At 38.8% G+C, this 26,682-nt stretch overlaps 1 protein-coding gene across 1 annotated transcript; it reads right to left on the bottom strand.

The window, feature by feature from the left end:
- Positions 1–1,704: 1,704 nt before the first annotated feature.
- Positions 1,705–26,546, bottom strand: LOC149319294 (protein CREG2-like). The gene is made up of 4 exons (XM_089511414.1): positions 26,015–26,546; positions 13,037–13,206; positions 5,450–5,563; positions 1,705–4,877 (listed from the first exon to the last, which is right to left on the bottom strand). The coding sequence occupies exons 1-4, from the start codon at positions 26,525–26,527 to the stop codon at positions 4,730–4,732; spliced, it is 945 nt and encodes a 314-aa protein (XP_089367540.1). The 5' UTR covers positions 26,528–26,546; the 3' UTR covers positions 1,705–4,729.
- Positions 26,547–26,682: the final 136 nt, after the last annotated feature.

Raw genomic sequence — 26,682 nt, 5'->3', positions numbered from 1 at the left:
ACATCTAGTCACCCTGAAAGGGAAGGCTCTCCTCAGCGTGGAGAAGCAGTCCAGAAGACTTTGGCAGCAGCAACAGTAGCCTTAACCAATGTGGCCAGCACTGGGAGTTGCAGTCCATGAACATATGATCCCCCCCCCCCAAGTTTTCCCCCATGTGACAACTCTGTGAAGTAGCTTGGGTTAAAAGGCAATGATGGGCGCAAGGCCACCAAATGAACTTCATAGAGAGGGAACTGAAACTAGGGGCCCTTTCTGACTACACAATTACAGTGCTATGATTCCATTGCAGCAAAATTCTGGCTGAGAATGTTAGTTTTCTTTCCCTAGACTAAAAATCCCAGGATTTCATAGGATGCTGAAGGCAGCATCCTATGGAATCCTGGGATTTTTAATCTAGGGAAGGAAAATTAACATTCTCAGCCAGAAGTGATGGCTGGCTACTTGTTTTTCTATAGAGCAAATTGATGAACTGTTGAATAGTAACTTGATCTTGTGTAAAGAAAAAGCTAACAGCTATGCTATTGCAGTTGTGTTCATATCAAAGTCCACAGGTTCTTGAAAAAGGGGAAATATAATAAATTTTAAAAGAATTTCCCCACTGAAGTTTGGTTTTAAGACAATAAAACTTGGAATTTATTTTGCTAGTTTCTCAAACTGCATACTGATCTGCCACAGTGACACATGCCTTGGTTACCTCCTATTTACGTGACTGTAGCACATACTATAGGCGTAGTGGTTTGAGTGTCGGACTATGACCCTGGAGATCAGGGTTCAAATCCCGGCTTGGCCATGAAAACCCACTGGGTGACCTTGGGTAAGTCATAGTCTCTCAGCCTCAGAGGTTGACAATGGCAAACCCCCTCTGAAGGAACCTGCCAAGAAAAACCCATGATAAGGTCACCTTAGGGTTGCTGTAAGTTGGAAATGATCTGAAGTCGCACAGTAACGACAGCAAAGCACACACATGTGAAGCCTTCCAGAAACTTAAGTGGATCCAAAATGTTGTGGACAGACTGCTGACTGGACCTGGTTACAGAAAACAAAGTCCTTGCTATGCCATCTTTGCTGGCTATGGGATGTTTTCCCAGGCAGATTTTACAATATTAGCTATGAACTATAAAGTATATTATGGCTAGATTTCTGATGTCTGAAGGACTGTATCTCTCCAAATGAGTTTACTTGAGCTCTGAGATCTTAGAGTGAAGGCTTTCTTTTCGCAGTACCATCCTCACAAGTACATTTGGAAGCAGACGAGTGACAGCCTTCTCAGTGGTTGATCACAAGTTGTGAAACTCCTTTCCATGGGAGCTTATTCTGATTTTGAATGCTGCCTTGTGTCCTGTACTTGGGAAAAGTGGGATATAAAATTAATTAACTTCAATTAATTGATGAATTGCATTAATTAAAATAATATTAATTAATGTATTCTTGCATGGCACAGGGTGGGACAGAATGGTCCTTGTGGTCTCTTCCAACTCTATGATTCTATGAAATAAATAGATATGGGTTCCCTTAAAAAGACTGCACTTTGTTCACCACTTTTGTTCTTTTTATATTTTCATTTCCTTCAAGTTCATTTTAGTAATTTTTCATCTTTGATTTTTTTAAAATCCAAAATTTAATTAAATTTCTATATGCCTTACGTAGAGTAAAAGCATTCAACAAAATATTCTGATTTAAATTTCCCATCAATGTTTTATTTTATTTACAAGAAATATCTGATAAACATTGCCAGGGGAGACAGAATATGAATAACTCAGTTTTTATCCAGTGAAGAAAATTATCTTAGAAACCGATCATTCTTTGGTTAAATAACAGCAGCAGAAAAACACAGGAAAGCTTAGTCTTTGAACAAACATTGTATTATACAGTTTAGCAAAGTGTTGTGTCATGGCTCATTGAAAATAATTTCTGTAATATCCTTTTTTCCAGATGTGTGATAACTATAGAGAAATTTAATGTTTACCATACCGTTCCGAAAGGATGGCCTTCCATCCTCAATCAAAAACAGTCCTTTGTATAATTTTATGTGCTAAAGATAAACCACAGATTAGCACAGTGAGGCATGCTGTAGTCTGATGATTTTGAACTAGAAATCAAACTATAAATTGCAGTGAGGGCCTGGTTTTTCAGATTTACAAGGAAGAAGTAAGGGTCTGGTTGATCGATTTTTGGTTAGAGCTCTTCTAGCAATGATAAAACTGCAACCTCAAGATGTGGGAAACCCCTAACTAAAGGACATGGCAGATGTTCCATCCCTAGTACAACACTAGGAGCTTTGAAATCTTTATAGAGGTCCTAAGGCAGGAGTGGGCAACATTTTTCAGGTTCATGGCTGGGAAATCCTTTAACTTCATGTTGGAAAAGACATATGCGAAGTTGCAAGAAGACTCACGTATGCATTGGTTTGGTCCTACCAGTATCACTCTAAAACTGTGACTACATTGCAGAAATAATCCAGGTTGACATCACTTTAACTTCCATGACTCAATGCTATGGAATTCTGGGGGTTGTACTTTGCTGTGGCATCAGAGCTCTCTGACGGAGAAGGCTAAATGCCTTCCAAAGCTACAAATCCCAGAATTCCATAGCATAGAGCCATGGTAGTTAAGGTGGTGTCAACCTGGATTATTTCTGCAGTGTGGATGTTGAGATCAATTCAAAGGACTGTCAGTGAAGAATAGAAAACAAGTCAGGTATATACTGCTCTGGCCCCTGACCTGTCTGACATGGGTGTGGTAATACCTGCTTTCAAATAATAGTTCTTGATAAAATGCTGTACAGCCAAAAGCTGTTTGTGGGATGTGCCATGCCATTTTGGGAGGAGAGGTAGATGACATCCCAGGTTTTTAACCAGGCTAAACTTTTAAAAGAAAAAGTATTTGCTATGTTTTTACTGTACTTTTAGCACTTTACAGTTTATATAACCAGTAACAAGTGTAGACCAAGTGCTGGCAGAGCATAGCTGGGTCTCATGTTGGGAGAAAGGTAAGGCATTACATAAATAAATAAATAAATAAAACTGCTTGTCTAGAAATGGCACTGTGTCTTCCCATTAGCTTCCAGACAGTACCCAGGTATGCCCCCAGGGCCTGATTAGCTGTGAAGGTGTATACAGGTACCAAATAGGTGCTGTCATCTTACAGTATAAAGTTCCTTCTTCTTCCCAGGCATAAAATGGCACTTCAATGGTGCCTGAGCATTTTCTGCAGCCAATCAGTGGCTGGGGAGAAGAGATACATCTGGGAGCCATTTGACCGCCCTTGTGCACCAGGAATGAACACTTTGTGCAGGGAGGTACAGGAGATCCCCTTCCATAATATTTCAAAAATTACTTATTGGTTTAACCCCCAGTATAAATCACTAAACAGGAATCTGGCCTGAGTCTTAAAACATTCATGCTGTCTTCCCAACTGCTGGATCTTTCTGACTTCTTGTAGATGTAGTGAAAGTTTTGCTGCAGTTCATTAATTAAACCGTGGAGCATACCAAATCCATTAAGAAGATACACTGTTACAGAATTTTTTTGTAGAACTCTTATTCATAGGAACAACATTGTAATTCCCATAATATAAAACACAAAGCCACAGAGAAGCTGTGGGATACTACAACACTGGATGCTCCTTTACATAGAAATACTAAAGGAATATAGCACAGGCCAATTTATCCTTCATCTTTTTAGTGCAATTAGAAAACACATATATGGTATTTTATTCATGTTCCACAATTCATGTTATCTATCTCTATGATGGAAAGTTTAAAAATAAATAAATAAAATCAATTCAAAAGTCTGTCATAAAGAAAGAAATTACAAATCAGATATATGAAATACTCCTCTAGCTCCAGACCTGTCTGACATGGGTGTTGCAATACCTGCTTACAAATAATGAGTAGGGAGAAAAATGTATTTACCTATATTTATGTTGTCTAGTTTTGTTCTTTATTCCTCTGTTTCAAATAATATTAACTGTCCTTTAACTTCCTAAAAGGATTGTTCTAGAATCCAATCAAAGATCAACAGAGAAGTTGAACAGTATTTTAACGTAAACGAGTTCATTGTCATATGCATGAGCCTAATGCTTAAACATTAACTGGAGCTTATTGGAAGAAGCTAGGATAATGAACCAGTGGACTGAAGTTGGTTTTTCATCAGCTGGTCCCGATTTGGCCACAGGGAAGGGAAGGGAAGGAGGAGAAAGGAAAGAAGTTAGCTGAAAATGGAAACCAAAGCTTCCAATTTTGCTCTTTATGGCTATTCATGCTCATAAGTTAGCAACAGAGCCATATTTAAACCATTTTAAAGAACTATATTTTGTGCAACAAAGATAAATATGTGCCTTAGGAAACATGAAAATTATAACTTTAACTTTACATAGCAGACTTTTCATGTAGACTTGCAATTCTTGTCCTGTTCCAGAAATTATAATTAACATATAGTTTCACTGTGCTGTAGGATGTTTGTAAAAATCAAAAATACTCCAAATATTTGGAGTGATCCATTGCCATCTTTAAATGCTAAGATCTTCTATTGCAGTTTCAGATCTGCTTTTAATGTTCATTTTCACATTAAAAAGTTCATACTGTTGTTTTACTCCCATTCAGAAAGATGGAACCATTTTAAATACTGTGCACAAAATAACTGTTAAATAAACACTGGGTAGTATAGCATATAAAACAGTTTGTTTTCAAAGTAAATATGGAAACACAATGTCCATATTTGAATGTCCAGTTAAGCTTTACTGGAAGTTGCTTTGAAGTATTCATCCAGTGCAACAGTGGTAATTCCTCCATACCAGTTCTGAAGCAAGACATGTTCAATGTTCATTTTCATAAAGAACCATTCATAACTGCGAGGCCATTTTCTCATTACTGGGTGCCTGGAAGAACAGAGGTAACCAAACAGGTTTATCATAAATATAGGTCTAGAAGCTGTCTTCCAGCCAACAGTTCCTAATTTCTTTGGCAACAGTGTTGGTTTTAACACCAGTAGAATTGCTTTAAGCAGTAATCCAGCTTGCTTGCTGACTTGCACAAGTAGACATGGCACTTATGCCACTTGGAGACAAAATGAAAACATCAAGACTACTCTAGAGTAAAAGGAATATGAAGTACTGCCTTAATGACATCTCTGCTACCTTGTGGGCTCCCTCACAGAAAACCTGGATATTATTCATCAAATCTTAAAGCCTATTTAAAAACCATTGATTTCAATAGGAGAATTAAGCACTGACCAAAAGGATTTTAAAGTGCTTAGCACTGGCCGGAAGTGATATTTGCCTCTTCCAAGCTTTTTGGAGAAATTCCTGTCTCTGAGAAGGCAATGCTCATGTATCCCTATTACTCCTTCAATTCTTGGTAGAAATGGAGTACAGTATTTCTCTCTCTCTCTCTCTCTCTCTCACACACACACACACACACACAAATATAGTAAGAGTGAATTCATATCGACCTAGAAAATAATGCTTGCTTGGCAAAATCCATTTCTTCTGGAGGCACAGTAACCATCTGTCCTGTAAGAATAAGCCTGGCACATCGTGGATCATCAGGATCAACAATAGTTTTTCTGTAAGCAAAGAAAAGCAGATAGGGCATATTACTTTACTGCACATCAGAACTTTTGCTCTTAGAACGGTGATGGCCCTTTGCATTTAAACTGCAGTTAAAGTTCAACTTCTATTAGCTCTACGCAGCAATAGCCTAATGGTTAGGAATGCTGGGAGTAAGAGTTCATTAACGTTTGGAGGGCTGCATAGTTCCCACTCCTGTTTTAGATCATAAAAGAATTGGATCACCATATAAAAATATAAGGATCCGTGCAGAAATCAAATATTTTGTGAAAGTTAAATACAAAAGGCCATTGATGTTTTCCTGAATATGCAGAACTCAAAAGTGTCAAGTTTTTAGTTGCCCAGAATACTGTAAAATTCTATCTACTTTCAATAACAGGTGTGATTAAAAAAAAACCCACTACCCATTTTTCCTTGTGTTTTAATGTATGTAATGCTGATTTACACATGCATGTATGTCAATGTCTCATCATTCAATGAATTTATGCATTGTGAATAAGCCTTTTAAAAGGCAGGATTCTTCATATTTTCTTTTTCAATGGCAGGAGTACTGTATATAGAAAGGTCATTATTCTCTTTTTAGTATGGCACAAACCAAAAGGTGGTAATGTTGTGTGTGCATGTGAGGGTAATTTCATTCCCACTGAAGTAGGAAAACATGAAAAGTAAAGAACGGGGGTTGATGGGGAGATGGAGTCTTGAAGCAACAGATGAAAAACCATCAGGATGAGTTCTCTATAATCGAACATTGCTTTCTTCCTATTTCAATATGTAAATCTGTTTTTTCATTATTACATTACAAAGGCCCTCTCTGGAAATTTTCTTCCTCTGTATGTAATGAAACTGTGAGGCACCCTCAGGCTTACACATTTCTTTCTATCTCCAGTTCCTTTACTAGTGGCAAAGATAAAATTCAAACCAGGTGATCCTACTATTACTAGGGTGGCAAAACATTTTCAGCCCAAGGGTTGAATTCAATTGCAGAGAGGTTCTGGGAAATTGCATTCCGTGATGAGTTGAGCCAAAGACAAAAGGATGTAAGACCATAATGGCTAGTATATGTTAGGTTAAAGAAGATACTGCTTGTAACTAAGAATTAGGATAGCCAGTTCCACCTCCTAAACAAAAGCCAAGATATCACTGATATTGTGGGGCAGGGGGTGTGGTTGGCTAGGAAAATGCAAAAGCCTAGATTCAGCTGCCGGAATTGACATTCTGCTGTGATGTGCTATTATTTAAAAATGGAAAGTTTTTTAGTCTAAAGACTGAATTGTCTAGAGATGGAGAGGTGCCTGAGGACTACTTCTGAGAGGAGGAGAATATATAGTAATATCCAAACAATTCCAAAATAGATTAATTATAGGCTAAGGTTATACTCCATAAAAAAGAATGAGCTAAGTAACAAAAGTGCTCCTTTTTTGTTTTCACCATGATAGCTAATTTTTCAACTGTCATAACCAATGTATATCATGACACCTTTTCAGAGGGGTAACCTTCAAGGTCTCTTTATGGTCATATTCTTTTCAATCTATCTTGCTGTAACAAATTGAGAGTGGGCTCTCTGCTATTCTCCAGATGTATTAAGAAAAGATCGCAATTGGGGTTGAACAGGGGAGGTCCAGTGATATATTGTATAAGTTACCCATAAAAAGAATCACTGTTATGCATCTGAGGAAGTAGACTCTACAACAACTTATGCTACCAGTTTCTTTCTGTCAGTTAGTCTCAAAGGAGCTACATTATCTCTTTTGCATACAGGACTCCCTATTGGAAATCAATGCATTTGGAAGTGGCTTGGGCTTCATTGGACAGTTAAGACCCATTAACTTTACAAAAGATCTACTTCTACTGAGTAGAAAAACTGATATAACTGATCTTTTACTGTGGGTGAACACAACTACCTGCATTCTCTGAACCATCCTTGGAAATGCAGTTATAAAAGCTATCAACATTTGCCACTATACCATGTTTCTCAATTTAGTGAGTGTGAATAGGGTTGCAGCCTAACAATTATAAACTTTAAATAAATAAATAAGCTTTACCTAGCAATATATGTAACTGAATAATCTAAAAATTAATTCTGATTTCCTCCCTGTGACTTAAATTACTTGGTTTACATAATATTCCTGTATCTATTTCTGATTTGGTACACTACACCTAACATATAACAAAAGCATCTAACAAAAACAATAAACCATATACCACAGAATACTTTCTTTCCTGTCCATCAAATGCATAGGGATCTTCCAGATTTCCTGCCTGTGGATTGCACCCCCAAAATATAGGTACCATCTTCCCACAAGAAAGAATAATAGTACAGTATTCTGCGTCTGCAAATAATTACAAATAAATGCCAATCTAGTATGCATTTTAGCCAGCAGCCACTCCTTTGGCTTTTTCTTTGGACAGTTATCATTCTATCAAACTGGTTCCCTGAGTTCTCATCAATAGGTGTGTAGCTTACTATCAGCAATCTCAAGGGCTCCCAAGCAAAGAGAGATTAAAACGTCTAATCATTAATAAGCTTGGGGGGGGGGGAAGCTAACTGATGCCCATTGCATTTACTTTAGCAAGTTGAATATTCAATTAAACCCCTGAAATAAAACCTTTGCAGAATGAAGCTAAAAAGTGTCATACATGATTTTACCCTCTATTCCTTTATCTCTGAGTAGAACCTGGGAGAGAATGAAAGAGCTATGTGAAATTTTGAAAACTCAGTCTCTCATCCACCTCACCTCATCTCTTGTTTTTGCTTTCTTCATCCCCTATAACCTCATCCCCATACCATCCACCATTCTGTAGGTTACTGATTCCCAACAAAGTCCCAGGATTAAGAGCTTCAAAATTCAGTTTTTCTGGGACAGATTAAGAGCTTCTATGGAGTATCCAGTGTAGAACACAATAGGACCACCTGAATAAAAGATTACTACCCCATTTCAATTAGATCTTACTGACTGTTGATTTAAAGTCTCTTAAAATTGGAATGAATCCATTAGTTGTATTCTGATTATGAATGAAATCAGACAAAGATTCCCATAGCTATTTGTGTTTGCTTTCGGAACCTGTGACCTAAACACCAACCCTGAGGGACTAACAAAAAACACAAAGCAGTTTTGCAAAAATCCAAAAGTACTAGATTTGGATAAAGAACAAGCTTAGAAATGTGAACTTTGTTAGTTCTTTAGCACTGAACTGTAACTTAATTAATTTAGCTCAAAAACAAATTGTTCATTTTCATGAAAAAAAAACCCTTAATTTTATAACTTAGCTGGTTTTTAATCATTAGCTTCTATCACTGCTCCTAAATACAGACCTAGGACACAGTAAGGCTGCATATGCACTGCATAAATAATCTGGTTTGACATCACTTTAACACTTAAGTTCTAGTGCGACAACAAACTACAAACCCCAGAATTCCATAGCACTGGGCCATGGCAGTTAAAGTGGTGTCAAACAGATTATTTCTACAGTGCAGATACAGCCTCAGAAAATGTAATGAAGAGATAGTGAACCTTAGACATTACAGATGTTATGAACTAAAACTCCCATAATACCTTGTCATGGGCTAAGCTAAAAGTTTCTTACTCTGAACAGAGAAAGAGTAGGGCATTTTTGATTACTCTCCTCTCTCACTGTTGCCTTGTGTTGAATTTTAGTATGTAATCTCAGGGAGGAAACTCCTGTTTTCGTTGCTTTGCAAAGTGCTGTACATCTATGGGGTGTGCTGGCGGGGAGGATTAATAACTTAAAAAGTATACAAAGAAAAGAGAACCTTGATATGTTTTTTAAGCAGCGCAAATTCAGTCCTCTCAGACAATCTATATACATGGATTCCAGCATATGAAAACAGGTAAACTTGTGCAATTCTGAGTGGAGCTTGTGCTGATAAATGCTCTTCTTTCCCACCTACTTCTTTGTATTCTTTTCTTCAGATGTGTTCCCAGTTTCACAATGACTCAGAAGAAGAGACTGACAACCTGCTTATTAAAGCATGTGCCAACATAGGAATACTGCCAACATCAAATTTTTAAATGCCTACTGGAGTTTCACTTAACCTTTTTATCTGCCCTGTATCTAAACATTCATAACTGATTTACATTGGTGTAGCATAAGAGGCTTTCATGTGGGGATGCACCAGTGACAATGGTCTCTGAATAATTTCTTCTGTTTGTGCAGTTTGATGTTTGCACACAATAGTTGTATTTGTCAGTGAAGGAATGGGGGGTGCTGGAAATGCAAAAGGGCTACATATCTTTACAAATGACAATACTCTCTATTTCTAGGATGCTTTGGCAGAAGTTGTGGCTACTTAGTTTTAGACCTTGCTATGTTCAGCACTGATGCCTCAAGGAAGGCAAGACAAGCAGACAGATGTGCAAGTATCAGGCAAGCCAAAGACTTGTAGTTTAGGAGTATGGTGGCTTTCCTAATAATAAATCACCTAGGCAAAGGGAAGTAACATGTCACAAGTAATGACACTGCCTGTGAAATTATTTTTTGGGATAACAAGGGCATAAAAATGTTCCTTTCACAAAATAACATAAAAAACTAGCAAAGTCATTACTCTTCCAAAATGTTGTGGGAGCCATTTTGTGGAATTAGACAAATTCTGCACCTACAGATTCAACCATCCACAAATAATTCCAAAACGCAAACCTTGATTTTGTCATTTTATACAAGGTATACCATTTTACTACTCCACTGTATATAGTGGGATGACCACCCCCAGATTTTGCTATTCATGGGGGTCCTGGAACCAAATTCCAGTGGATACCTAGGGGCCATTGTATTAACAAGTTTTCTATTGTTACTGTTAAATAAATAAATAAGTAAACTAACAAACATACAGTGCACCCGTGTCATATGCTGGCACTTTTTACGTGGCTTTCAGCTTACGGTGAAAGCCACGCGATGGAAACAAAATGGCATGCGCCCCCATGGTGTGTGCACCGCATGCACGAGCCCCATATTGTCAATTGGACTCGAGCATATGCGCTATCTGCCTTATGTGGGGGGGCGGGCGAAATGGATCCCCGTGTAAAGCAAGGGTGCACTGTACATACATACCATTTTAAAAGGAGAATGTCCATAACTAATATGTATATCCTAAGATAATGAGTAATCTATTACTTTGGAAAACCATGCGTTAAACATTTAAAATACGTTTATTTTAAAATATGTTCAATTATGTTTAAAATAACACCCTAATAACATTCAGGATCTTGTAGTATATGGTCAAAGAGTTATACACAATTTGACATCTTTTGATTCCCCACACCAGAATTTCAAACTCATGTGTGAGCTAAGTGTCCAAGTTCCAATCACCTGAACCATCTTCTAACCAGTGGTCCTGGTACCTCAGGTAAGCATAGGAAGCTAATCCATTGGGTGAGCCTTGTGAAACATGGAAGTGGAAATTATGGTATGGGGCTTACAGCTGGGACATTTTAAAATAGTCCATAATTTCCTTTCCTCATTTTTAACCTCTTCTTGGTATAGACTGGAGCTTTAAAAAGTTTATTTTTTTACTATAACTCTCAGAATCCCCCAGGCATCATGCTGGCTCAGGGATTCCAGAGCTGGCCCCCATCAAAAGTAAACCTTCAAGATCTCATTAAGACTTGGACTTCCACCACTGAAAGAGCTCAACACACACAAATGAACAATGACTACCATTATTCTGGTATTTCAAAGGTAACTCATCTTGATATAGTCCATAATTCCAAGTGTTTTTATTTCCCATGACCCAAAATATTATAGAACACAAGGTTTTATTGACAGATAAATACTGCAGCCACAACACTTTCATCTTATGTTTCAGAACGAATGATTACATGCCTTCTGTGCATCCTCTGTAGCTCATAAATATAATGCACCCCTAAAAGAAATGAACCAGTAAGCATGCATTAGCATTACTAATCTGCTTGGTACCAACGTCAAACTAAATCTCTACTGAGAGCAAAATTCATAAGCTGAAAAGCTTCTCCTGATCTTTGGCTTGATGCTTTAGGGCACTGTTAACCTCCTTACCATACTGCTACTGATTTTGATATAAAGAGTTTTCTCTTTTTTCTCCCTACCTACCCCTCGCCCCCACTTCAAAGCTGTGAGTTAATATATCAAATGCTTTTGAGTTAAAATGTCAGTCTAAAATGTGATTCATGTATCTCATCAAATACTTCTTTTATACCAAGTTTGCATCCACTCACATACATCATATGGATTTTTTCACAGATGACGTGTCAATTGATTTAGCTCTTCACTCATGTTCAATAGTTTTATTTCTGAAGTACTGATGAGTACTTATATATCATGACCTTAATGTACAGATTGCTTATTGCCACATGCTGGCACCTGATCAACCAAACAGATTGTTGTTTTTTGACAGTTCTGATCACCTCTTGGGGGACAAAGGGGGAGTCTGGATCCTATTTCTTCCATGCCCTCAACAGTGCTTCTGAAGCTCACCAGAGCAAGTATCTATTTGTACATGTGTATATGTGCAAATTCATGTGTATGTACACCTGTGCATGTGTTTAAATGTATATACTTACCACATGACACGGATGTGGCTACTGCAGCTGAAAAGGTTGTGTATTCCAGTATACTGTATCATAGGTTTTCCAAAAAGTTTGAAGTGCCACTTCAAAAAAACAAAACAAAAACAAAAAACAACTAGTTGCATTACTAATTATGCTGGCCACTCAACAGGTCATTATTTGTTATTATTACCGAAGTCCAGAAAATAACTGGCTAGATTATTAGTTACTAGCACATTACCCTTGCTGTTATTATTGTGCTGTTGAAAAACAGAGAAAAATGCTCTTTGATGTCCCAATCCATTTCTTTTGAACACTCTCACACACTAGCCCTGTGAGTTCAAGTACACATCCTGTGCCACTGTTTGAAGTAGCCTGCCTAGAAAGATACCGCTCTTTCCATGACACCACATGTATTAATGTTTTGGTAGTGGCAGCAATTACCTATATTTGAGAAGAATGTTGTTTGTCAATAGAACCAACTGCAAAATTAATACCAAAAATGCAAAAATAAGCCAGGCATGGCAGACAACAACTCCAAACAACCGGAAAGCTGACCAGGACATTCTGGGTGCTGCAATCCAAAAAAATAAATAATAAAAAATTACAGTTTTCAATTCAGAGAATTCAGCTTCTTATCGAAATAACAAGAACAGGCATGGCTATGCATGTTATGGACATTGTCATTAATAACAGACCCTAGTTGACAGGTGATCTTGAGGTTCAGACTATTTATTCTGGGAGGGCTGGAAATCACCTTTCTTTAGCAAAGCTTATGAAACTAAAGTGTTTTCAGAGCAGGATATGAACACCTCTATCACTGTGAGTAACAGCAGTATGTTTCTCGTGTTGTAATGACAATCTTGAATGATTCTAAATGGCACTGAAAAGCTACTGCAAAACACCCGAATATTCTCATAGTCATTGTACCTGCAGGAATCTCCTTCTGCCTCTGGCAATGTTAGTGAAGCAGTGGAATTTTTCATTAGATCAGCTACTGAGTTGTCCTTTGGAGTCACATAAAAGAAAGGAATTCCTGTGCTGTTCTCTGTGGGACCATCACTGAGAGATAAACAATTCCCAAATGGTGTTCCTCGGATCTGGAAAAAAAAATCAAATAATTTGCACTTAGAAAAGAGACAATGGTTTTCTACAAAGATGCTTGACAGAAATGGCCCAGTTGCCTGTTTTCATGTGTGATCTGTGTTATCCTAAATTACATTTAATAAAATTGCTTATGCAAAGTGTATCTGCCCTCCTCTCAGATTTAACTTTTTCACTTGCCTTCTCACCTATTCAGGTTGCATTGGACAGGTTAAAAACTGCTACAAGCTCTACAGGAACTAGTAAAAAAGGGGTATTACTTTTAGCAAGAAAGAAAAAGAAAAAGTTCTTTAATAACTTGTAATGTTTCCATCTGAATCTCTCAAGCTGAGCTTCTAATACCTGTATACTTATAAAACTGAGTTCAGCAACTCTAAAGGAAGAGTTAGGAATCTCTAGATCAGAATTCTGAGTGACCTCTGCTAACTCCATTTTCCACGATTCCTCCTTGGAGAGGAAATGACAACCAGTTGTAAAATTACAGTAATGAAAATACGTACATCCCACTTTACCATTGTATGGTGCCCAATCCATCCCAAGTAAAGAAAGTCAAAAGTGGTTTTAAAAAAAAAGTTTCAGCACCAATTCGAGTTTGAAGGGTACGTACACACAGCCATAAGTATGAAAAATTCTAAATGATACAGAATGATAATTTGCTAATGGTAATTGTTTTCTATACAGGATACAGAGAGATGAAGCTTTGCATATTTATAGTGCACTGTAGGCTGTAATCGAAATATCTGAATACCAAAAAAATTAGGAGAATAAGAATGCAATTGTACATCTGCATACCTGAAAGGAAGTCCCCTTTAATTAAACAAACAGAGTTTAGGATTATGCTGTTACAGTTGTAGGGATTGTCCAGTTCATGATCTAAATCCAATTAGAGTAGACACTAAATCAATGGGAACTTGCCAAGTCAGCATTTATGTAAGTTCCAATGAGTGAAATGAATTTGCTGTTCTCTGGATCTTGGCCTACACATTCAACAAACTGCTCTGGTGACATGTAGGAAGCTCGTCTACCGAAAGAACCTTTGAGAAAACAGATGATGATGGAGAGACTGTACAGTTCAGTGTAACTAGAGACCTCAGATGCAATTACAGCCTTCTACTGTATAATGGGGAATATTTTATTAATGGTATCTGTTATCAACTAACTCATTTTTTAATGTCCACAAACACAGGTGAGAGTAGATGCTTTAACAATGCTTTCTACTGATTGTAGACTAGAAGATTCAAGCTTAAATGTTGTCCATGGAAGTGGGGGGGGGGGGGGGGAGAGACCAAGATACCACTGGGCACAATATTGCCAACTTTGCTAAGAATATTAAACATTCATGGTTAACTCACTAATACATAGCACGGATAGACTAAAGTATTTTAGTGCATGGGGCAATGGACCCTCCATTACATATTTAAGTCAACTGAATTACCAGCTGTACTTTACTTCAGCAATGGTGATAGCACCTTGTGATAGTAAGCTGATTCATGGGTTGTAGGGCAGACTGAGGGGCACATGGACCTCTGTCCATCAATACATTCTTATTCCTCTTTGCTCCATCCCTTATTGTGTGTGTGTGTGTGTGTGTGTTAGCTAAGATGTCTGCCTCATGTGGCCTAATGTTAGGGATAGTCTTGATCAAGGGAGTGTAATTTATACATGCTCAACTTTAGCTGGAAAAACAGAGGGCAATAACCCAAAAGAAACAGCCAAAGAAAATCTTAATAGGCATATTGAAACAAACTGCATATGCGAAATTAGTGAAGTTTCTATAAAATCAGGGGCAAACATGAAAAATAAGGGACTACCATGCCACCCAGAAGACATACAATCTAAACTGATTTTGGAAGTTAAGCAGAGCTGGAACTGGTTAGTATTTGGTGGAAGGCAACCAGGGATCTCCAAAGGGATCTTGTAGCACCTCTGAGACTAACTGCAAGAAAGAATCTGGTAGCACGAACTTTCGTAGACTTGAGCCTACTTCCTCAGATACATGAGGTAGTAGGCTCGAATCTACAAAAGCTCATGCTTCCAGATTCTTTCTTTCAGTTAGTCTCAAAGGTACTACAAGATCCCTTTGCATACTGATTTTCCAGACTAACACCGCTACGTCTTTGAATTCTACCACCAGGGATCTCCAAGTAGAATTAATTGCATCCAGTCAGATGCAGTGGCTACAGTGGGTTGGATGGATCAATAGACTGACCTGATAAAGGTAGCGTCTATGTTCCTGTGAGTATAAAATACTGTATATCCCAGAGGAATAAAATACAATATTTTGCTGTGAGTGATCTTTGTATATAATCTGTTACTACGGATTGACTTTTATTCAGGAACGACAATACAGATTTTAAACGCTTCAAAACTGTTGAAATAATACATCAAATCAACATGATTTATCCATGATGCAATGTTATTAAATACTCATATGTCATTTGTCAGACAAGATTTTTACATTTCACACATTTAGATTACATTCATTTCAGCATTTACTGTATGTAATCATGTATATGTCTATAAATTTTAGTCAAAACATTAACCCAAAAAACCTAAATTGACTTATCCACTTGTCAATGTAAGTACTGTATTTTGACTCTTATCAAAAAGAGACCATTTTCCAGTGAAAGGCAAGAGTGTAATTTGTCATGGAACCACTGACTCCCTTTCTGCTCTCTCATCCATTCAGCCTTTGGTGTGAGTGCAGTTATGCCTGCTAGAATTTTCTAAATTCTTTGCCATTATTTTTCTTGCTTCATCCTTAAAATCCTTTGTTACATGTTTTAACCTTGACTTATCCACGGGTCATATCATAATCCATAATTCTGGATTCTAGTCGAGTATATACGATAGATTGGATTGAATTCAATTAATCCAGCAAGATTAGGGTTGCCATAAGTGAGGACCTCCAAACCGGGACAAATGTAGGGCAACATTTTCAAATGTAGGACACATTTTTATAAAAATGGAGGACGCGCAAAAAATTGAGGTTTTTTTTTTAAAAATGTTAATATAAATGCATGTTTTTAGGCATGATCAAAATGGAGGACATTTTGGCATTATTCTTAGACAGATGGCAGAAATGTATTTGCCCTCGGGTTCAACTTTACTTCTCAGAAGTGTGTACTTGGGCAAGGGACTGTGGTTTTTCTTCACTGCGCATGAGTTTGTAAAAATCACAGCAAGTTACATTGGCCGTGCCTCAGAGGCTTGTTGATATCAATATCACCATCACCATCACCATCATCATCATCATCACCACTATAATTGTCCAGGAAAGGCAGACTTGTTAGCATTCAAAGCACCATAAATACACAAAAAATGCACTTGCATATATTTAATAATAAAAAATAATGAAAAAATAAATAAAAAACAAGGCAGGGGTGTATATATTTGATAATAAAAATTAATGTAAAAAAATAAAAAACAAGCAATAATAAAAATTAATAAAATAAAACAAAAAGAAGCAATAATAAAAATTAATAAAATGAAACAAAAAGAAGCAATAATAAAAATTAATAAAATAAAATAAAAACAAGCAATAATAAAAATTAATCAAATAAAATAAAACAAGCAATAATAAAAATTAATGAAATAAAATAAAAACAAGCAATAATAAAAATTAAAAAAATAAAATAAAACAAGTAATAATAAAAATTAATAAAATAAAAATAAAAAGCAATAATAAAAATTAATAAAATAAAATAAAAACAAGCAATAATAAAAATTAAAAAAATAAAATAAAAACAAGCAATAATAAAAATTAATAAAATAAAAAATAAAAAGCAATAATAAAAATTTAAAAAATTAAATAAAATAAGTATTTTATATTTTAAAAAATAATTTAAAACCCCCAAAATACCAAGGCAGACCTAACGGCCACTGACTCAGCTTTCCTCTTTCTCCTCCTCCTCCTTCTGTGGCCCAATTCTGCCCTGGCCTTCAGGCACCCTTCCTCCGGCTCCTTCCTCCTCCTCCTCCTCCTCCTTAGGATGGCTGGCGCGGGAGGAAGGGAAGTGGGGCAGGCACGCACGCGCGCACGGAGGGAATGGGGCAGGTGTGCGCGCAGAGGGAATGGGGAAGGCGCGTGCGCTGCCACTGGCCCCTACTGAGGCCTGGGCAGCGCGCAAGCCCTCCCAGTGGGGGCACGGTGGCAGCGGCGCTTCTGCCGCCGGCCCGCCGAGGAAGAGGAGGAAGGGGGAGCCGGAGGAGGTGGGTCGGCGCCGCAGCAGCCGCATTAGCGGCAGCGGCAATGGCCGGAGCGGACCTCCCAAACTGGGAATAAGGCACGGGTGGGGGCCCAAACCGGACCGTGACCGGGAGGGGCCCCCCGAAACCGTGAATGGCACGGGGGCCGCCGGGTTATGGCAACCCTAAGCAAGATCCAACATTGTGCACTTCCCCTATCTTCATCTCATTCCCCCTTGCAACCCCAATGTTCTTCAGATAATCCTCCACCTCCTCAGAGGAGATAATAAGGAATTTCTGACAAGGGAATGGAGTAGGGAAGTTGCCATCAACTTCTATCCTCCACAGAACCATAGAGTTGGAAGAGACCACTAGGGCCATCCAGTCCAACCTCCTGCCATCCAGGAACATAGAATCAAAGCATCTCCAACAGATTGCCATCCAGCCTCTAAAGATCTCCAAAGGAGGAGACTCCACCACACTCTGAGGGAGTGTGTTCCACTGTCAAACAGCTCTTATTGTCTGGAAGTTCCCCCTAATCTTTAAGTGGAATCTCTTTTCCTCTAGTTTGAATCCATTGCTCTGTTTCCTATTCTGTGGAGCAGCAGAAAACAAGCTTGCTCCATCTTCAATATGACATCCCTTAAATATTTGAACAAGGCTATCATATCACCTCTTAGCCTTCTCTTCTCCAGGCTGAACATACCCAGCTCTCCTCATAAGGCATGGTTTCCAGATAAGCGGGGCTATCATGCCCCATCACCTCGGCGAGTCTCAAAGGTGCTGCAAGATCCCTTTGCACACTGAATTCCCAGACTAACACGGACAGATCTGTGAAATAACAGGGCAGTCTTTGCAGGATGCCAGCAGAAAGGGCCAACATACAAGGGGTGAAGGGGTGAAACAAGGAACCGGGGAGGAAGGGAAGACAACAAAGGAGGGGAAGCCTCCTGCTTATTTCCTTGGGATGGGAAAGAGGAAAGCGAAGAGCAGTTGCATCCAGGGCTGGTGGGGAGGCCTCTCTGGGGAGGGGACTCCTTGGCCTCCCTCCAAGACCCAGCTGGAGAGCAGCACCATTCCCGAGGAGGCCCTGAAGCAGGGCCTGGCCTCCTCCTCCCCTTCGCTGCTATGCCTCCTGAAGCCTGTTGCCATGGAGAGCAGCCCCAGGGACCCCACTGCGGCCCTTCATCCCCTCAACCATCACCTCCCAATTTAAATGACAGAAACTGTTTCTTTGGCAGGACAGGAAAGGTTAAATGGGTACCACCTCCATCTCTTAAATTCATGTTGTGGTCCCTATTTTTCGTTCTGCCTCCTTAATTTTAGCTGGGTCATGCTGTACATAATTAAATAAAACAATCATATTAACAAGCATAGAAATGGTATTGAAATCTGTCTCAGTCTAATACATTTCTGTTTCGTGATATAGTTTAGTCACATACTGTAGTTCCATTTATGCCTAAATATCAAACTGTTCTGACTGGTGAGTGGAATCCATTACCACCCTCACATAATGACCAAACCCCCTGCACAACTTACCATCCTCTTACAAGGTCCCCTCCATGGCCATGGAGATCTTGGAGAAGCGACTGACTGTATCCCTATAGCTAGAAACATAATGTCAAAGACATCCCCACAAACCTCCTATAGGTCTTCCAGAGATCCCACAGAAGAATCATGTCATTTTTGTGTGTCCAGCAGTCAGCAAACACACATTTTTCTGTGTCTACACACAGTCAGACATTTTTCTGAAACCTGCCCCCCCATTGTCCATTAAATAACCATAGAGATGTGCTGCTGCAGGAGAAAAATGAGTCCTGCAGAAGGAGATGTATTGTAGTTTTGATAGGGTGCGCTTTGACGATATGAAGGATCTTGGTCATTGTTTTTAAGGTACAGAATCTAGACAAAGTTAAAATAGAAAGGAGTCTTGTGGCATCTTTAGAACTAACCAATTTATTTCAGCATAAACCTTTGTGTATTACAGCCCATATTTTACCATCCCCAGTCCTATCACGTAGTCTATAAAAGCTTACACTGAAATATATTGGTTAACCTTTAAAGAGTCACAAGGCTCCTTTCTATTTTTATACCCAAACAGACTAACAGAAATATTTATTTGAAAAGAAAAAAAGACTAGCACTTTTCAACATGATGCTCTGTCTTGGTTTCTTCAGAAAGTTTAACTGACACATACTGGATTGCATCCGTTAAGGCTGACTGACTTTAGTGCGTGAATCAACAATATACTTAGTGATCTCTCACTTATATCAAAAGATGTACTAAGCCATACAGAGAAACCCACTGGGTGATCTTCGGCATGCCACACACCTAGAGAAACGCAAAGACAAACGCACTCTGAACAAATCTTGCCAAGAAAACCCCCATGATAGGTTTGCTTTAGGACTGGCATAAATTGGAAATGACTTGAAGGCACAGAACAACAAACTAAGGCATAAGGCCTCAAACTGTGTAACTGAACATGTCATGTAATGGGCTTTGAAATCAATGCATGGGTATCTCAAGTCAAGGAAAAGGAAGTGTACCACTCAGATGAAAAGATTAATTGCTCTTGTAATAGTAATTATATTTAAATTAGGATGCTATTATCTAAATTACTCTGCCTCAAAAGAATTCACACAAACCTACCACCATGCTGTAGAACCTTTGTGTGTGGGCTGTCAAGCTACTTACAGCAGATAGTGTGAACAATAAAACCCCAAAGGAAGTGAATATTCATGCCTTATTAACCCTCCTCCAGATAGATGAGACATTTTAATCCCCAAGAATCTCATTTTGTTGTAGAACCAGATCTACAAGGTAAGCATTTTACAACATTATCATGTGAAAAGTTGTAAACAATGTCTAAGAGTCTCATGCACTTGCCACCAAAACCCTCGTAAAAACAATGGGAACAAAAATTGTCCCCCAGAAATCTATTGCATGTGTATTGGTTACAAGTTCTTTTTAAAGAAGTTATTTATTTATTTGATTTTGATTTTGCAAACCAAGAGGGCAGACAGCTACTTCAAACAAGCATCCCAGTTCATCTGAAGCCATGTTTTCTGACTCTGAATGTTTAGTGAATGTGGAATATTCTGCAATAACAAATACTTCTGTGGATATAAAGCATTTTTATACAATGCAATATATTGTATTTCCCATGGGACCAGAAAATACTTCATTTTAGGGCATAATTGAAGGCTGCTGTGTTGTTGTTTTTTAAATCCACCTGGATGAAGATTCATTACGTACTGATTACATCCAAGCTAGACTCCTCTAATATAGTCTATGTGTGGATGATGGTTTGGAAACTTTAATCAATGGAACACCAAGTTGCCCGGATGTTAGTGAGTGATAGATGGCTGGAAAATATAACCTCAGTATTGTTTCAAATGTCCAGACATCAGTATATTTATGAGCCTGGTTCAAAATGCTGGAGACCACCCGTAAAGCCTTAACTGATTTGTGAACAGGTGATCTAAAACAACAGTAACCTCTCAAGTGTATGGATCTGCCCAGTCCCCTGTTTCTAAGGGCAGCAATTCAGGGCAGGCCCAATCTATCACACTGATTTAAAGAAGGGCTTAGCAAGCTCCATGGGTCAGTCAGTGTTCAACCCCTGGACCTACCATGGCCCACTCCAAATAAAATCAGAAGTAACCACTTCTGTAAAATCCCATGTGCAGTATTTACCGTAAAACCAGGCTGGGGTTGGGTTCTTGCACCTTGTGTTAAAGAAGAACTGCTGCTCCTAAAGGCTTCCAGAAGCAATAATTCTTGTTTTTTTTGCTGACACTTTTTCTTCTTGGATGAGGTCTTGTGGGAGGAGAAGACAACAACTGCAAAAAAGGCTAGGAGTGGAGCTCATTATTTCTGTAGTAGTTGCTATGTGCCTTCAGGACAACTCCAATTTATGCAACCTTGTCATGGGATTTGTGGTCTCTACCAATGATTCCTACCCTTCTTTTAAAGATTAGGTCCAATCCACCTGTCTTTGGCTCTCAGAACGTAACTTTTAACTTGTCTTAACAAAGAAAAATTGAAATATTCTTAACAACAGAGTTCTTTAGACTTTGAGTATGAAGTATGCATAATACTGTGCTGCATGAATGGCCTACTTGTTTAATTCCATTAAGATCTCTCTAAAATGCAGGAAGAACATTACACTGGAAGTTACATATTTATTTTATTTATTAAATTTATATCCAATCTTTTCACTCAAAACAGTGCTCACTGGGGCTAACGATTAAAAATGCATAAAATACAAAATTATAAATACCAAAACAAATCAACAAAACTATAAAAAATACATCAACCAAAAACTTCAATGAGAAAGAAAAAAGAGGCAGCTTTTTTAAAATGTAAAAACCTGTTGCAGCAATATTGGTCCAAAACACACTGCAGAAATAACTCAGTTTGAGACCACTTTAACTTCACTGGCTCAATACTAGGGAATTCTGAGAACTGTAGTTTTGTGAGACATTTAACCACCTCTATCAGAGCTCTGGTGCCACAATAAACAATAATTCCCAGGATTCCCTAGTCCTGAGCCAGGGCAATTAAAATGGTCTCAAACTGGATTGTTTGTGCAGTGTGTTTTGGACCATCCTTGCTGTGATATCAGTTCTCAGATTTTTCTTTATTACCTTAAAATGAGGTGGAGTAGAATCAACCTAAGTATAGGGCAGTGTAGTGGCTAGTGTTGGACTAGAATCTGGAAGACCAATGTTTGAATCCCCACTCAGCTACAAAAATCCACTCAATGGCTCGGGCAGTGCATCTACCCTGTAGAAATAATCCAGTTTGACCACACTTTTAAGTGGTGTAGCTCCTTCCTGTGGAATACTGGTATTTATAGTTTCACAGGGTCTTTTCTAGCCAGAGTGCTGGTGCCTTACAGAACTACAATTCCTAGGATTCTGCAAGATGGCAAAAGTTAAAGTGGTGCTAAACTGCATTATTTCTACAATGCAGATGCATCCTCAGTCTCCCTGCCTTAGAAGAAGGGTATACCAAATCTCCTCTGAATACAACTTTGCATGAAAACTTTGTGATAGGGTCATCATAAGCTGAAATCAACTTGAAGGCACAAAACAGCAGCATCAACTCAGTGTTGATGAAACAGATACATTTTATTTGTTGTGGTAATACTGTATGCCAAAGTGAAATTAGCACACTACCAGGTGCTGTGGGCTGTATTTCAGAGGAAGGAATTGGGAAAACCACTTCTGAGTATTCCTTGCTTAAGAAATCCCCGTGAAATTCATGGAGTCGCCATAAGACAAGCAACTTGAAGGCAGTCAACAAGCAACTTGAAGGCAGTCGCACACACATAACACAAAGGAACCATTCATTGATGCTACCTGAATATGCCAATGGTTTGGAAAACTCACTTTTTCATACCAAGGTAGTCACTTCTGTACACCGTTTATGGATTAGTCCCCATTTTAAAACTACTGTACTGCTAAAAAGAAGAAGAAAGAAAAAGGGAGAGAGCAAATAAGCAGTGGCTTTTGAACAACAAAAGCTGAATCCCTTTGGTGCATTTTGTAGAATATGCGCAAATTCCTTTTCTGAACAAATAGTTAAAGAAGAACCATATTGCACATGCTGCAACAAAATTGGTTCTCAACTCTAGTCTTCAATTTGTTTTGAACTTCAGGTCCCAGAAGCCCCAGCCAACCTGGCCAACAGTCAGGATTTATGGGAGCTGAAGTCCAAAATGTCTGGAGGAACAAAGTTTGGAAACTGATATAATAAAATAACTACCATCCCCTTTCTCTGATCAGTTGATCAGAAGCATCAGTTGGGGCTACTGCCATAATCAGTCATATTTCACAGTGTAATTCATGCAACTAGTATCAGCTGATTTCCAGCAAAGAGGAAAAAAAACAGTCTTTTCCAGCAGCGCTAAAAAGGAGGGCTGCTGTTCTGGAAAGAGCTAGGTAAAAACAGCTCTCCTCTTCTTCATTAGCAGTGGCTCCGACTTTATAAGTTGCTATGCACACAGATGCTACGCAAAAAGCATTTTTAATGGGTAAATGAATACGATTTTCCAACCCAAATTATCAACATTTTATAAGCACCTAAGAATGCATCTACAATGGAGAAATAATGCAATGTGACACCCCCTTAAGTGCTGTAACTCCATCCTATAGATGCAGTTTATATCTATATCTATATAGATAGATAAATGCAAGGGTTTGCAGTTTTACAAGGTCTTTAGCCTTCTATGCCCAAGAGTGCTCATACCTCACAAAACTACACATCCCAGGCTACTGTAGGGTGGAGCCATGGCAGTCAAACCAGTGTCAAACTGTGTTATTTCTATAGTGTAGATGCATCCTTGGGGTCACACTCTTTCAGCCTCAGGGGAAGGCAATGGCAGCCCCCCTCTGGACAAATCTTGCCAAGAAAACCCCATGATAGGTTTGCCTCTTTTGTCTGTTGTTAACTGCCCTCAAATTGATCTCAATCCGTGGCGGCCTTAAGATCATCATAAGATGGAAATGACTTGAAGGCACACAACAACAATGACAACAGGCTTTGTAAACAAATTCTGCAAAATCTTCTGCGAATCACAAGTCATGATTTGCCTAGGTTGCACAAAGGCGCCCTTAAACACAGAGAGGGAGAGGAATCTGTAATGGGTAAGGTGACCAGAGGTCTTCCTTTTCCAGGACTCATCCTCCATTTCAACCTTCTGTCCAGGTGGAATTCCAAAACACCCTTCCTTTGGCACATGACCAAGAAACATGAGTTTACATTAATAGGAGTGTTCTTAGCTTTTCTTTGGTAATGCTCTGCATTTTCCTTGAAAGTCCTAAATTTTACAGTGCCTTGTCCTCCTTTGGGGTTCTGACATCTGGTCACTGTTAATGGGGGAAATAATCATAGAATCATAGAGTTGAAAGAGACCACAAGGGCCATCCACTCCAACTCCCTGCCATGCAAGAAATCACAATCAAAGCCTCCCTGACAGATGGCCGGCCATCCAGCCTCTGCTTAAAGATCTCCAAAGAAGGAGACTCCATTACACTCTGAGGGAGTGTGTTCCACTGTCGAACAGCCCTTACTGTCAGGAAGTTCCTCCTAATGTTGAGGTGGAATCTCTTTTCCTGGAACTTGCATCCATTGCTCTGGGTCCTAGTCTCTGGAGCAGCAGAAAAGAAGATTGCTCCCTCCTCAATATGACATCCCTTCAAATATTTAAACAGGGCTTTCATATCACCTCTTAATCTTCTCTTCTCCAGGCTAAACATCCCCAGCTCCCTAAGTCGTTCCTCATAGGGCATGGTTTCCAGACCCTTCACCATTTTGGTCACCCTCCACTGGACATGCTCCACTTTCTCAACAGCCTTTTAAAATTGTGGTACCCAGAACTGGACACAATATTCCAGGTGGGGCCTGACCAGAGCAGAATAGAGTGGGACTATGACTTCCCTGGATCTAGACACTATACTTCTACTGATGCAGCCTAAAATCGCATTGGCCTTTTTAGCTGCTGCATCGCATGGTTGACTCATGTTCAACTTGTGGTCTACTTGGACTCCCAGATCCCTTTCACACATAGTTTCATTCAGCTAGGTTTTCCAGTCCCCATGAATAAATCAGAATGAATGGATGAAGATGAGTTGACAGCACAATAAAATAAAATAAATATTTTTTATTGTATGAAATGATGTTATGATTGTGTTATGTTTGGTGTATGTAAAGGGAAGAAAAAATTCATATATATCCCTGTACGAAATGTAAGAAGATGAGGTTGTTATCTTATATGGATAAATGTTAGGTCAGAAAATAAAAAAAGAGCATTTATTTAAAAAAAAAAAATCAAATAAAATCAAATAAAAATAATTAAATAAATAATAAAAGAAAATAATAAATAAATTATAAAAATAAAGAAAAATGAAATCATAAAATATAAAATACAAAAATAAATTATCAAAGTAAATAAATAAAATTAAATAAAGATAATAAAATAAATAAATAAATTTAAATACAATAAAATATAAAAATCAATCAATAAAATTAAATAAAAATACTAAAATAAATTATAAAAATAAATTAAATAAAACTAATAAAATTATAAAAAATTAAATACTAAAATAAATTGTAAAAGTAAATAAATAAAATAAACCAATTCAATAATAAATAAATTTATATAAAATAAAATATTTTAAAAATGCATAAAATTATTATTATTATTATATAAATATATAATAATATATTATATATTATATATTTATATAATAAATATATAATATATTATATATTATTATATATAAATTAAATAAAAATACTAAAATAAATTATAAAACTAGAAAAAAAATACTGGAACCCGCCTTGATCCGTAGGGAGAGGTGGGCTAGAAATAATAATAATAATTATTATTATCATTATTAATTATTAAATTGTAAAAATAAATAAAATCCTAAAATTATAAAAAATAAATTAAATAAAAATCCTAATAAAAATCCTAAAATAAATTATGAAAATATATTAATTACAAATGAATAAAAGCCATACTCAAAATTATACAATAAGATATCTCACAATAAAACAAACAACGTATAAGAAGCCCAGCTCCTGGAGGCGGTGCCCGGGGTTTACCTGTTGGAGGGCGGAGGCGGTGGCCAGGAAGCCCCAGGGGCTCCCTCGGAGGCGCTGCCGGGCCCTCCTGGCGGGGCTCTCCTCCTCCCGCTCCCTGGCCCCGCCTTGGCCTCCCTGGCGCCGCCGGTAGGAGAACATGCGCGAGGGCGAGGAGGAGCCCTGCTTGGCCCCGGGCCTCTCCGCCTCCTCCTGCTGCCCTTCCTCGCCCCCTTCCTCCTCCTCCTCCTCCCTGTAGACCGAGGCCGGGTGGCTCCTCTTCCAGAGGCTGCGGGGGTCCTCCAGGAGGGAAGGCCGGCCGCCCCGCCGCTCCTCCTCCTCCTCCTCGGAGGCGCTCTCCAGCTCCAGCTCCTCCTCCCCCTCGCTCGCCACCGACCACGACACCGAGTCCAGGATCACGTAGCCCCCCGCGGGGGCAGGGGCCAAGGCCGGCAGTAATAGCAGCCCCAGCGGCAGCAGCAGCCCCAGGCAGCCTCCCCTCCTCCGGCGGCGGCGCCAGGAGCAGCGGGGAGCCATTTTGGGAGCCCAGGACAGAGGAGCCCCAGCAGCAGCAGCAGCAGCAGCAAGAGCAGCGGGGAGAGCGGCGCCCCCTTGCGCCCACTCGGGGAAAGGCCTCCTCCTCCTCCGCCTCCTCCTCCTCCTCCAAAATGGCGGAAGCCCCTGAGGAGGAG

This window comes from Sceloporus occidentalis, unplaced genomic scaffold, assembly GCF_023333645.1.
Source record: "Sceloporus occidentalis isolate IW3139 unplaced genomic scaffold, rSceOcc1.0.p SCAF_2, whole genome shotgun sequence".
NCBI lineage: Eukaryota > Metazoa > Chordata > Lepidosauria > Squamata > Phrynosomatidae > Sceloporus > Sceloporus occidentalis.
Note: the sequence above shows the minus strand (reverse complement) of the source record. Positions and strands in the feature narration are given on the sequence as shown.